An 11,334-nucleotide genomic window follows, 5' to 3' on the forward strand; every position below is an offset into this window, starting at 1 on the left:
GCAGGTCTTGTGAGATGCTTGCCAGACACAGGGTACAGTCACAGATCAACATGATTTTATCACAGAATTTATTTTCTAGCAAATAATATACAGCCATCTATGCAGATCATTCGCTACCTCATAACTTACAACTTAAGTTACTTTCTGAAAGGAAAAAAGGGAAAAAAAGGATATCAGTGTCACCACATATTTATTCAAGTAAAGCTGTGTACGTTGCTTATCCAAGCTCAATAAATTTGAAACTATAAATGTGAAAATTCTATCATTACATTTTATGTATCCAACAACATTCTGACCCTCTTTACACCTAAAGACCCCCCAGGGAATGGTCACCAAAGAAGTCTACAGTTATTCCTGCCTTTACGCACACTCTCTCCTCTCATTCTCACTTTCAGTACTTTTAATATACATTCTCACACCACAGGCATTGTTTAAATAATTAACCTTTTGCTACAGTAGGATACAAAACATGCTGGTGTCTGGTTTGGGCTTCCACCTTAAGGATGCCACTCTAGCACACAAGTGGAAAAAATAAAGAATATATATAATTTAAGTAGTAAACTATAAATTCAGCAAAATCCTACCAAATTCTAAATAGAAACCCATAAACTAAGACTATTTACTCCCTGCACCTGAGACTACTAAAATAAACTAATTCTTTTCTACATTACAATATTTATCACCAACCCTGAGATGAAGGAAGAAGTGAACTTTAAGAATTAACCAGGCAGAAGGAAAATTGTACAAAAAGGAAATTATTGTAACTAAATACAATAAAAAAACTGATATGCGTGTTGTCTTGAAACAAGTTAACAAAATAAGGAATATTGAAAGTTTCTATTATCTACAGCAGTGACTGAACCTGTACCAAGGGTTAGCCTATACAAGGTGGAAGGCAATGAGCATGAGATGATGATGATGATGATGATGAGAGAGAGAGAGAGAGAGAGAGAGAGAGAGAGAGAGAGAGAGAGAGAGAGAGAGAGAGAGAGAGAGAGAGAGAGAGAGAGAGAGAGAGAGAGAGAGAGAGAGAGAGAGAGAGAGAGAGAGAGAGAGAGAGAGAGAGAGAGAGAGAGAGAAAGAGAGAAGCAGTCAATGAAGTGGCATCTGAAATAAGGTGAATAAACTAAATGCAAAAAGAATGCAACACCTGGTATCCCCTTCACCCGCCACCCCTACAATACCAAGCTAACCCCGAGAGTTGACATACTGGGCCACAGCCTCAGCCACCGCCTTGGCTGACTCTATGCAGCCGTCCATGTTGGAGTGAGTGAAGCCGTCGCCACCCACCACCAGCCCATCTGCCAAGGTCACACTGCCAGGGAGGCCAGGGAAGGCTGAGGTCACCTGTTGGTTTAAAGGACTGAGATTACTGGTCTGATTTAAGTAAATGCATATGTGGTTGTGGGTCAGAAACACATGTCAAGCAGACAATACACTGGGAGTAAGAGGAACAGAACAACAAACTACAAATGCTCTCCTAAACTGTAGCTGAGATGCTGCATCTACCTCATCACTGCCTCATACCTGAGAGAACTTCCACTTCTGGCACTTGACAGCCTTGGGCTCAGGCCAGTGTGGGTACATGTCCTTGATGCACTCCAGGAGGACTGGCTTGACCTGGTCTGGCGTCTTGTCCACGTTCACCTTGCCGAAGGGCACCGACGTGTGCAGCACCACCGAGGGACTGCCTGTGTCTTGGCCAAACATGCAACCGTCACATCACTGCCTCGCACTACGCACATCTCAACACCTGACTACACTCATCACTTTGATTCTACAATGCATTCATGTGCTTCATGTATTTAATCTCTGCACTAAAGTTGCATAAACTTATAGACCAGTTAATGTTCCTAAATATCTATTCATGAGATAAAACAACACTAAATCTGGATGAACTTTGAATCTTTCCCATCTAATATATTTTCTAATATTTTTTCTGAGTAGATTTTTCATGATTTTTATCTGTATATTTGAATTTTTGTACTATAAAGAGTGACACACAACAATTATTTCATTCATAATTTCTCAGGTACTGAAAGCACTCCCTTCCTTATTTCCTTTTTAAGACTCTAAGTAACTATACCTTTTTATTCAAGGCCACAAAAGAAGTGGTCCTACCTGCCGCCCTCTTCTTGTTATCGAGGGCAATGAAGCGAGCGACTGGGTTGCTGGTGATGTACTGGGCAGCCGTCCCCTCGTCCCTGAGGCTCACCTGGGCCCCATCCTCAAAGAACAGGCCCAGGGCGTAGCGGGAGCTGTACTCAACGGATTTTAAGTCAGAAAGCAATTTTTCATCTTTGTCTGAAAAATCAAAATTCATTGATGCACATTAACTGTTACCAATTCACCTTTCTTCTTCACTACCTGACATTCACATCACTGTAAAATTAACAAATAGAAATAAACAAATATCTTAAAAAACATTAAATTTTGAAATCAATACTCCATTAATAAATGTGTGATCTACAACTCCAAAAGAAAACCCTTTATCCTGTGAAATAATTGAACTTAAGGATACACTAACTATTTCAGTGTATAAATGTATAGATAAAAAAAACTGATATTGCATAGGAATACCTGATGAACCACAATAATGACTTCCTTACTGCTTCACACAGCCAAGCATTTCTTCCACCACACTGCTGGAGGAAAGGTGAACATAGAGAAGGCTGCCTCTATTCTATCCTGTTCTCCCAAGACTAGTGGCTTCAGCAGTTAGTTCATAATAAACCAATAGATCTGGTGTATGTTCCTGCTATTTCTATTATTCACATCACCAACAGACTTATTTTTCCTGCCATTTCCCCTCCCATTTCTTTCCCACACCCACCGATGAGTTCCTTTATAGTGCCAGTGAGGCCCAGCACCTGAGGGACCGGCATGGTCAGCACCACCACGTCAAACACATCAGCTTCCCCAGACTGGGTCTTGACGCTCCACCTCCCATCCTGCAGGTTGATGCTGCTGACATGGTGATTGAACCTGCCGGGGAAACACATTGGTTTGGGAGGTTGTGGAGGCTTGTTTGGGTTTGTGTTTTTAGTTGATCTGTCTTTCTATAAGGTGTTCTGCTTATCTATCTATTATATTTAAGAGTCTTATTTTTACTTTTTTTATAATCAGTATTTTTGTCATATTTATGATGTGTTGTATTTTGTATGTTATGTGATTAAGTGGCCAATGAATCTTGATACACATCATTGTCTGTGTTCATACAAAAATGTAAATAAACATTCAAAATTTACAGAATTCTTTACTTCAATCAACCAAAAGAATATTTGTGATAACATATTTTATACATAGAATATTAATCTTAACTAGATGCATTTACACACAGTGATAACTCTTTACATAAATAAACACACAACTTCAAAAAGAAAACTATAAACATAACCTACAATAACAAATCCATCAAACAAGATAAATATGCAGTGTCCTGACTTCATCTTTATAATACAGTAAAATCTCCAGCAAGCCACTCACTTAGGATTAAGATTGGCCTCCCTCATGAAGTGCTTGACGATGGAGGAGGTGCCCTTGGGGGTGACGTAATGTGTGGTGCCCTCCTCGCTGGTCCTCATGCCCTCCACGTGGCTGGTCAGAGGCACCAGCACCCCGGCACTCAACAGTTCATCATAATACCTGTCAGGAGGGGCATGGATGTAGATAAGATGGGGCATGCTTTTAAATTTCTCTTATGAAACTCAAAACTGCTCCTCTGTTCAGAAGCCTCTTAGTGTTACCTTCACAGAGGGACCTCCAATACTGCAAATAAGTAATGTGGATGAAGCAATGGAGTGTGCCAGACATCTGAGGTCACATAGTGTTTAGGGTAATGCTGCAAATCAACACAAACTTAATGACTTATAGACTAATTACTTGTTATGTCCTGGAGCACAACTTACGACTTATGGAGTTTAGCATACTCTGGTGTGGCTGATATGTACTGTGCCCCCAGGTCAACTACACAGTTTGGGTCGTGTGGACTTCTGCTTGTTGCCATTCGACCACCTAGAGGAAGCAGAGACAGTACAAAATATTTTCATAGATTTGATCTTCTAAACTAGTCCATTAATTGTCTCTTGGCTTTACTTCAATCAAAAATAAATTGATTCTAATAATAGTTTTAAAAATGACTGTAAAGCCAATGACAAAAACACCCATGAAAACCTAACTAATAATTTCAGTGCCCTTTAAAAATGACTTCATTGTTTAAAAATAAGAGATACTGAGGCAACAATATGGTCATGCCCCTACAAACAATGAAGGGCGATGGTCTGTACCTGCCCCCTGTGCCTTGTCCCAGAGGACCAGCTCAGCGTGTGGCAGCTCCCGCCGCAGCAAGGCACTGGTCAGGGCACTGGTCAGGCCGCCACCCACCAACAGCACTCGGGTCATGTCTGCCTAGGAGAGAAAAGGACAACACAGGGCTCTTGAGAAATAGTGACTGAAAAATAGAATAAACAAATAAAATAAATAAAATTTATTAAAACCAATAAAAATAATAATAAAAAAATATATAATAAGTAAATATGTGAGCACCTTAATAGTACAGTACAGAAGTTGGCATACTGTAATGATAGTATAATTTGTTTTCAATTACTAAAGAATTACAACAGCAGCTCCTTAAAAAGAAAGAAAAAAAAAAGTAAAAGGAAGCTTTGGTTCTGAACAGTTACCTCAGAATTAAGAGTATTGGGTCACGCTGGTATAATGCCATACGTGGCTTAAAAAGAAAAAGAAAAGAAAAAAAAAAACGGTTTCGTCCTCGAGGTGAACGCCCACTACTGACAACTCTAATGCAGTGTTTAAAAACTCAATGATTCGTGTCCTGGTGTGACAAATTTCCTGCACTTGCTATGATGTAACAACCGGCCATGACGATCTTGAATACCGATTACTGACGCAATTTTCTCACGGACGACAGATGAGGAAACGACACGGAGCAAGCTATGAGTCATAGTATTTACCGGAGTGTTACATATACCAGATAATGTGCACACACGTCTGTCTAGGTACTCACTCTGCACTATGTGTCTGGTGCCGGATAATCAAATTAATCTAAGCCAGTGTGCTGTGTTTCATAACACACGCACCTCGCTCCCTCAGCTGATGCTCTTCCTCCTCCTCCTCTTGTATCCCCGGTGGCAGCTTTACGTCGCTTATTCTCTTGTCCTTGCTTCTTATCCCTTTTTTATTTTCTTTATTTAATTTATTTTTCATATATAACTTTCCTTACAAATTTTCACATATAGGTTATAAACTTTCAATGTTTCAATGTTAATTTTCTCATTCTATTATTTTCTTAATCTATATTTTCTTCCTATCTCAATCAAATATGAGTATTGAAGATAAATACAAGGAACTGCAAACGACTCAGTGTACACTAAATTAAACATGACGAATTGCAAAATTAATCTTTATATATGGAACTCTAAAATTAATATCAAGTAACCGTATTATGATCCCACCATATTTATATTTTTCTGTTCACCACTCCCGTGGGATCAATAAAGTATGAAACATGATATATAAAAAAAATATTCTTTCCTTTTCCATATATCAAACAGCAATAAACATTTTTCTACTTTATTAAAATAAATTATTTGTATCCCTGTTGTGAAAACTTAACTCTGTCTCCAAGGCAACGAGGACGCCGCCACGGGGACGCTGCTGTACGCATAATATAATTTAGCACATATCAACATGTCCCATTGCATATCAGACACATAGCTCAACACATCTTATGGAATACAAACTTAGGTATTAGGGCAGAGTACTGCCGTTCATTATTGCACTATTATTACCTTGATTCTTGTGAATGTTTTGGGTTCCTAACGTGGTGTATTTAATTTTCAAGTCTGTTTTACCACCTAGTGTTCATATATCGACTTAGTTAAGTAGAAAACATCCGAGGAGCACAGGATGTATCTTTCTCAGTGTCTTACAATGTTGTGAAATGCGGTAAGCAATCCCGTAGACATAATGAAACATGAATAGCATTTCCCGCAGACTTTTACCGGAGTCTATGTAGTTGGACTCCTCACAAATCAATTGTTCCTCGCCCCGGTATTTATTTTTTCTCCTCCTCTTATTCTAGATGGTGACATACACAGACAGACAGACAGACAGACAGATAGTATTAACAAATAGATACATAAGTAAATAAATTAATAACATGGGTATACACGTAACATTTAGATTCATTAAGCCAGAGATCCTTGTTAAAGCTAATGCACTTACACACACACACACACACACACACACACACACACACGAAAGATTGGATTAACATATACAGGACCAATGGATATAGTTCACTAAGGTTAGGATGCAGCGCCATAACTCTCTCTCTCTCTCTCTCTCTCTCTCTCTCTCTCTCTCTCTCTTTGAAGGTGGTACAAGCGGGCATCATCAGCGTGGCGGCGACAAGATGAGTGGGGCGGAGCAGGGCGGCATGAGTGATGACGGGTTGCTGCAGCTTGAGGAGCCGCTCAGGGTGGCTGACGACGGTACCCTGGAGTCCGCGGAGCCTCAAGACGTAATGATACACTCTTAATTATACTTTTCCTGCTGGTGATGCACGACTATTATTGTTGTTGCTTTTCTTCTTCATCTTATTATTATTATCATTCTTCTTCTTCTTCCCCTTCTTCTTTTTCTTCTTCTTCTTATTATTATTATTGTTATTATTATTATTATCATTATTATTATTATCATCATTATAGGTGGAGGAAACGGAGGATGATCTTCAAATAATTACAGCAGCTCTAGATCTTGATGGAGAGGAAGGTACGTGTGTGTGTGTGTGTGTGTGTGTGTGTGTGTGTTGACAAGACAGGGCAGTGGTAATAATTTCAGTAACATTTATGGCACGTAGATAACAGAAATGTCTATGATTTTTAATTGTTCAGCTGCGAGTATTCTGTCTTTGTAAACTGTAATCACTTCTTTGTAAAATGCCTGTCATTAAAACTAATGGTATATTACATTTGGCAACTCGTAATAGCTCTCTCTCTCTCTCTCTCTCTCTCTCTCTCTCTCAGAGGATGAAGAAGAAGAGGAAACAGAGAGGGAACGAGGAGAGAAAATAATCGACGTTTTAATTCCCCCGAGTGTTTGGGAAGAAGAGGACGAGATGGGGACTGTAAGATGGATCCAGAGGGTGAGCTAACTCTCTCTCTCTCTCTCTCTCTCTCTTGGCATCCTTCCTACACTTTCGTACACTGCACCCTCGTTTTCTTCGTACCATTCATGGGTCTTTCGTTCGTTCCCTCTCATACTTCGTACCATATTCTGAAACTCCTCTGTGCAGCACCTCCATTACTTTCAAAAGGATCTGGTCTATTTGAAATTATACGGGTTTCAAGGGTGCTTTTACGGTTCTAGTAACGGATTAACAAGATTTCTATATTTTTAAAAGAATAAACAGTTTTGAGAACCCGGTTAATTATCTCTGTGGTCTTTGAAAGTTGTCGTGATGAGAGCAATTAAAGCTTTACTGAATAATGGCCTTCACGTTCAGTCTGTCTCTATGTGTTTTAAAGATGTTTTTACTCTTCTAGTGACGCATTGATAATATTTCAGCATTATTAAGAAGAGAAACAGTCTTGAGAACCTAATAATTTCTGTGGCGTTTGACAATAGTCGCGGTGAGAGAGAATAACGTCTCTAAATACATCTCTCTCTCTCTCTCTCTCTGATATTCCTTCTCCCCGCTAGGTGTCCCGCGAGCCGCCGACGAGGACAGGCGTGATTCAGTTGTGGGAGCAACTGGACCTGAAGATCAAAGAGCAGCAGGCGCGGCCCAGGGGGATTTGCGCCATCAGGAGGTCCCTCTACCGCCAGTGTTTTGGTAACGATCACTATGCATTTGTGTTCTAACGAGCTGGTGATGATCATGGCGACACTAATGATAGTATGTAGTAAGTTGTAGTAGTAGTAGGTCTAGTAGTGGTAGTGGTGGTGGTGGTTATTGTAGGTAATAGAATAATGATAACAATGATAATGATAGTAGTAGTAGTAGTAGTAGCAGTAGTAGTAGTAGTAGTAGTAATAAGTGTAAATGTAATAAGGAAAGAAGATTCATCCGTAAATAACTCCAGTGAACAATAATTCTCTCTCTCTCTCTCTCTCTCTCTCTCTCTCTCTGTGGTGGTGATGATAATATTAGCAGTAATAAAGATTTGAAGTATTTGAAACTTCTGAAACACTTACTCATAACCTAAATTTACAAGTGCATACTAGTTAACTCGGTACAGTTTGAATTCTTTTTAGGCTGGCCCCTTTTTAAGCTTATGTTTTTTTTTCGGTAATAATGATAATAATAATAACAATAATAATAATGTTAACATCATACTAAGATAACAAGATATGTTTTAAGTTCACATGTTTTTATCCGTAAGTAAGTCTTCATTAACAAGTGACTCTCTCTCTCTCTCTCTGTTTTGCGTCTCAATTTTCACTTTTACCTCCTTTTTTTTTTCTTTTTCAGATGAGCTCATTCGTCAGGTGACTCTCGACTGCCCGGAACGAGGTCTTTTGCTGTCCAGGTGAGAGAGAGAGAGAGAGAGAGAGAGAGAGAGAGAGAGAGAGAGAGAGAGAGAGAGAGACGTTGGTGGGTTTATAAACAGATTTTCGTTATCAAACATTTGTAGTTGCTTTATGTCTTAAATAATTAGATGAGCACGTTCGTAAGTCAGTCAGTCAGTCAGGCAGTAAGTCAATATGTGTAAGAATCAGTCAGTCAGTCGCTCAGCCAGCCAGTCAGTCAATATATATGGGAATAAGTCAGTCAGCCTTCCAGTAATTAAATAAATGAATCAGCCAGTCAGTCAGTAAGTCAATATGTAAGATAATCAGTCACTCAATAAGTCACTCAATAAGTCAGTTTGTCAATCAGTCAGCCAGTCATTTAGGAGGTTAATAAGTATAACCATTACTAATTCTGTGTGTGTGTGTGTGTGTGTGTGTGTGTGGCAGAGTGAGGGACGAAGCCAGCATGACCATGGCGGCCTTCCTGTCACTCTTCATCAGCGCCTCCCACTTCGGCTCGTCCAAAGCCACGCAAGCCGAGGCAGGCAAGTGGGAACTGGAGGGGGAGCTGCGGGCCCTGGAGGAGGAGGTGGCTGGGCTGCAGGCGGAGGTCAGGAGGCTGGAGGCATGGAAGAGACAGGTGAGTGGCGTGTCTTTTCCAAATGTCACTCAGTACTTTCCTAAGCCCTTGATTAGGAGGTGAGTTGTTGGTCGGGAATGTGGCCTCTGTACCAGCTCCCTGACGTGTCCCTTCGCACTGGTTCTTTTCTGTATCTCAGGTGGGTCGTCGGTGGGAGGAGCGGCGCGAGGTTCAGGTGGCGTTGTTCTCTGAGGAGCTGGAGTGCCTGGAAAGATCGGAGAAGCAGTACCAGGTGCGTGGCTCAGGCTGGCCACACATTCCCCTGAGATGTGTTGGTTACTGATGTGGGTTTGTATTAAGCACTTTGCTGCGGTAGTGTTAAGTAATAGATTAAAATAGAACAGGTGGCTCATGGATATCAAGTTAATATAGAATAAATGATGACACACACACACACACACACTCTCTCTCTCTCTCTCTCTCTCTCTCTCTACGTTTTTTTCCCTGATTTTCCCTTGATTGGATGAGATACGCCGAGGGAGAAAAGAAAAGGTTAATAAATGTCTGTAAAGATGATAGGTGCAGATTCACACAACGTTGCCGAATATCTAACCAGCGCACTGCAACCAAGGACCGTTCAGCTTGTTTAGATGTTGTTAATGGGGAATATGATTACTGAATTAGCTGAATGGTGACTAGATTGATAGATGGTAGTTAGCTGAGTAACTGTTAGATTGGTGAAGTGATAGTTTACAGGTAATTGTCAAAAGAGAGGATAGTTGGGTGATGAGTGAAGTATTGTGATGACAGTTTGCTGACTAATGGTTCAAACAAAGGGCGGTGGCTCTATTAGATTGGTAACTATTAAACTGATGGGAGAATTGTCCACTGATTAATAATGAAATTAATATTATGTTTATTCTCCATTAACAGGTCCTGATTGAAACCCTCCTGGCGAGCAGGAACCCATAACGTGTTTTTTTTTTCTGTTTGCCTGTGAGCATAATTTTAGTATAGTGCTTGTTGTACATAATGATTAAATTGTCAGTCATGAACAGGTCATTGAAACTACTAAGGGTTTGAGGTGCCGGTTGTGATAAGTAACATGAACACTGGACAATATGATGATGTGCTCCATGCGTTGTGTTAAGAAATTCTTACCGTGTCCTTTGTGTCCTGTGGCGATGATTGTACTTGTATATTTTGTGTAACACGTTTTGTCAATAAAATAGTAAAAAAATTAACCTCCCTACTACTACTACTACTACTACTACTACTACTACTACTTGTTCTTCATACACTTGATCGCTATCACTACTACTACTATCACACACACACACATACTGTCTAACCTTCCTTTCATGTCATATTCTCATTCCTTCCTACTTTTCCTCACTTTCCTCCTCCCTTGCCTCCGCCTCGGCAGAGGAGAGGTGGGTGGGCAGCTGAATGAAAGTGGAGGGGTGGAAGGAACGAAGAAATTGGAGGATTTCTACCAATGGGTGAAAAGCTGAAAAAAAAATTGTCATAGATTTGATGGATGTGTTAGAAGGACTGGAGGAGGGAGAGAGAGAGAGAGAGAGAGAGAGAGAGAGAGAGAGAGAGAGAGAGAGATGGGTGGTGGTGATAATAATAATAATAATAATAATAATAATAATAATAATAATAATAATAATAATAATAATAACAACAATAATAACAAAACCCAATAGATCTTCCCTTTCTCTTCCAGTAAAAGTAATAAAATTAGTTGTGGGTTAATTCTCTCTCTCTCTCTCTCTCTCAATAGATACTGTACCTGTCATCAAAAGCAAATGATTGTGTTCCTATGCAGTTGCAGGCTTGTAGCAGTAGTCCAGGAACTCAGGGAACACTTTTGCAGATTCAATCATCCTTCCATTCATCTCTCCACATAGTCCCAGCAGCAATGCCATCCATTTTCTTCCTGTCTTCTCTACTCTGGCATGCCCCAATTCTCTCACCACTACTTGCATCATCTCATCCCTCTCTATCTCCCTCTTTTTTGTTTATTTTTTCAAAGCTCCCTAATGACTCAGCACTAACAACCTGATTAATAAGTCCATTCCATTCATCCACCACTCTATTTGAGAACCAATCCCTTCCTATCTCTTTTCTCTACTATAACTTTTCCAAGCTTGAACCCATTGTCTTGTTCTATCCTGATTACAGTCCCTGACAATTTTGCTTATGTCATC

General features: G+C 40.0%; 2 protein-coding genes across 7 annotated transcripts; one reads left to right on the forward strand and one right to left on the reverse strand.

Moving 5' to 3' along the window:
* Positions 1–51: 51 nt before the first annotated feature.
* LOC135090864 (renalase-like) lies at positions 52–5,173 on the reverse strand. Of its 5 annotated transcripts, XM_063987993.1 has the most exons (9): positions 5,027–5,173; positions 4,287–4,407; positions 3,909–4,014; positions 3,487–3,645; positions 2,834–2,985; positions 2,122–2,304; positions 1,528–1,697; positions 1,211–1,347; positions 52–144 (listed from the first exon to the last, which is right to left on the reverse strand). In XM_063987993.1, exons 2-9 carry the CDS (start codon positions 4,399–4,401, stop codon positions 138–140), a joined length of 1,029 nt encoding a protein of 342 aa, XP_063844063.1. In that variant the 5' UTR covers positions 4,402–4,407; positions 5,027–5,173; the 3' UTR covers positions 52–137. The 5 variants fall into 5 exon arrangements, with proteins under 5 accessions (XP_063844063.1, XP_063844062.1, XP_063844058.1 ...); XM_063987992.1 differs by lacking the exon at positions 52–144 and having other exon boundaries at positions 177–1,347; positions 1,528–1,691; XM_063987988.1 differs by lacking the exon at positions 52–144 and having other exon boundaries at positions 177–1,347.
* A 467-nt stretch (positions 5,174–5,640) lies between these two features.
* LOC135090782 (axonemal dynein light intermediate polypeptide 1-like) lies at positions 5,641–10,362 on the forward strand. 2 transcript variants are annotated; one of them, XM_063987852.1, is made up of 9 exons: positions 5,641–5,678; positions 6,399–6,544; positions 6,732–6,795; positions 7,050–7,168; positions 7,726–7,858; positions 8,498–8,555; positions 8,986–9,178; positions 9,318–9,410; positions 10,052–10,362. In XM_063987852.1, the coding sequence occupies exons 2-9, from the start codon at positions 6,437–6,439 to the stop codon at positions 10,088–10,090; spliced, it is 807 nt and encodes a 268-aa protein (XP_063843922.1). In that variant the 5' UTR covers positions 5,641–5,678; positions 6,399–6,436; the 3' UTR covers positions 10,091–10,362. The 2 variants fall into 2 exon arrangements, with proteins under 2 accessions (XP_063843922.1, XP_063843925.1); XM_063987855.1 differs by having other exon boundaries at positions 5,645–5,766.
* The last annotated feature ends 972 nt before the right edge of the window (positions 10,363–11,334 follow it).

Source organism: Scylla paramamosain, chromosome 36 (assembly GCF_035594125.1).
Source record: "Scylla paramamosain isolate STU-SP2022 chromosome 36, ASM3559412v1, whole genome shotgun sequence".
Classification (NCBI taxonomy): domain Eukaryota; kingdom Metazoa; phylum Arthropoda; class Malacostraca; order Decapoda; family Portunidae; genus Scylla; species Scylla paramamosain.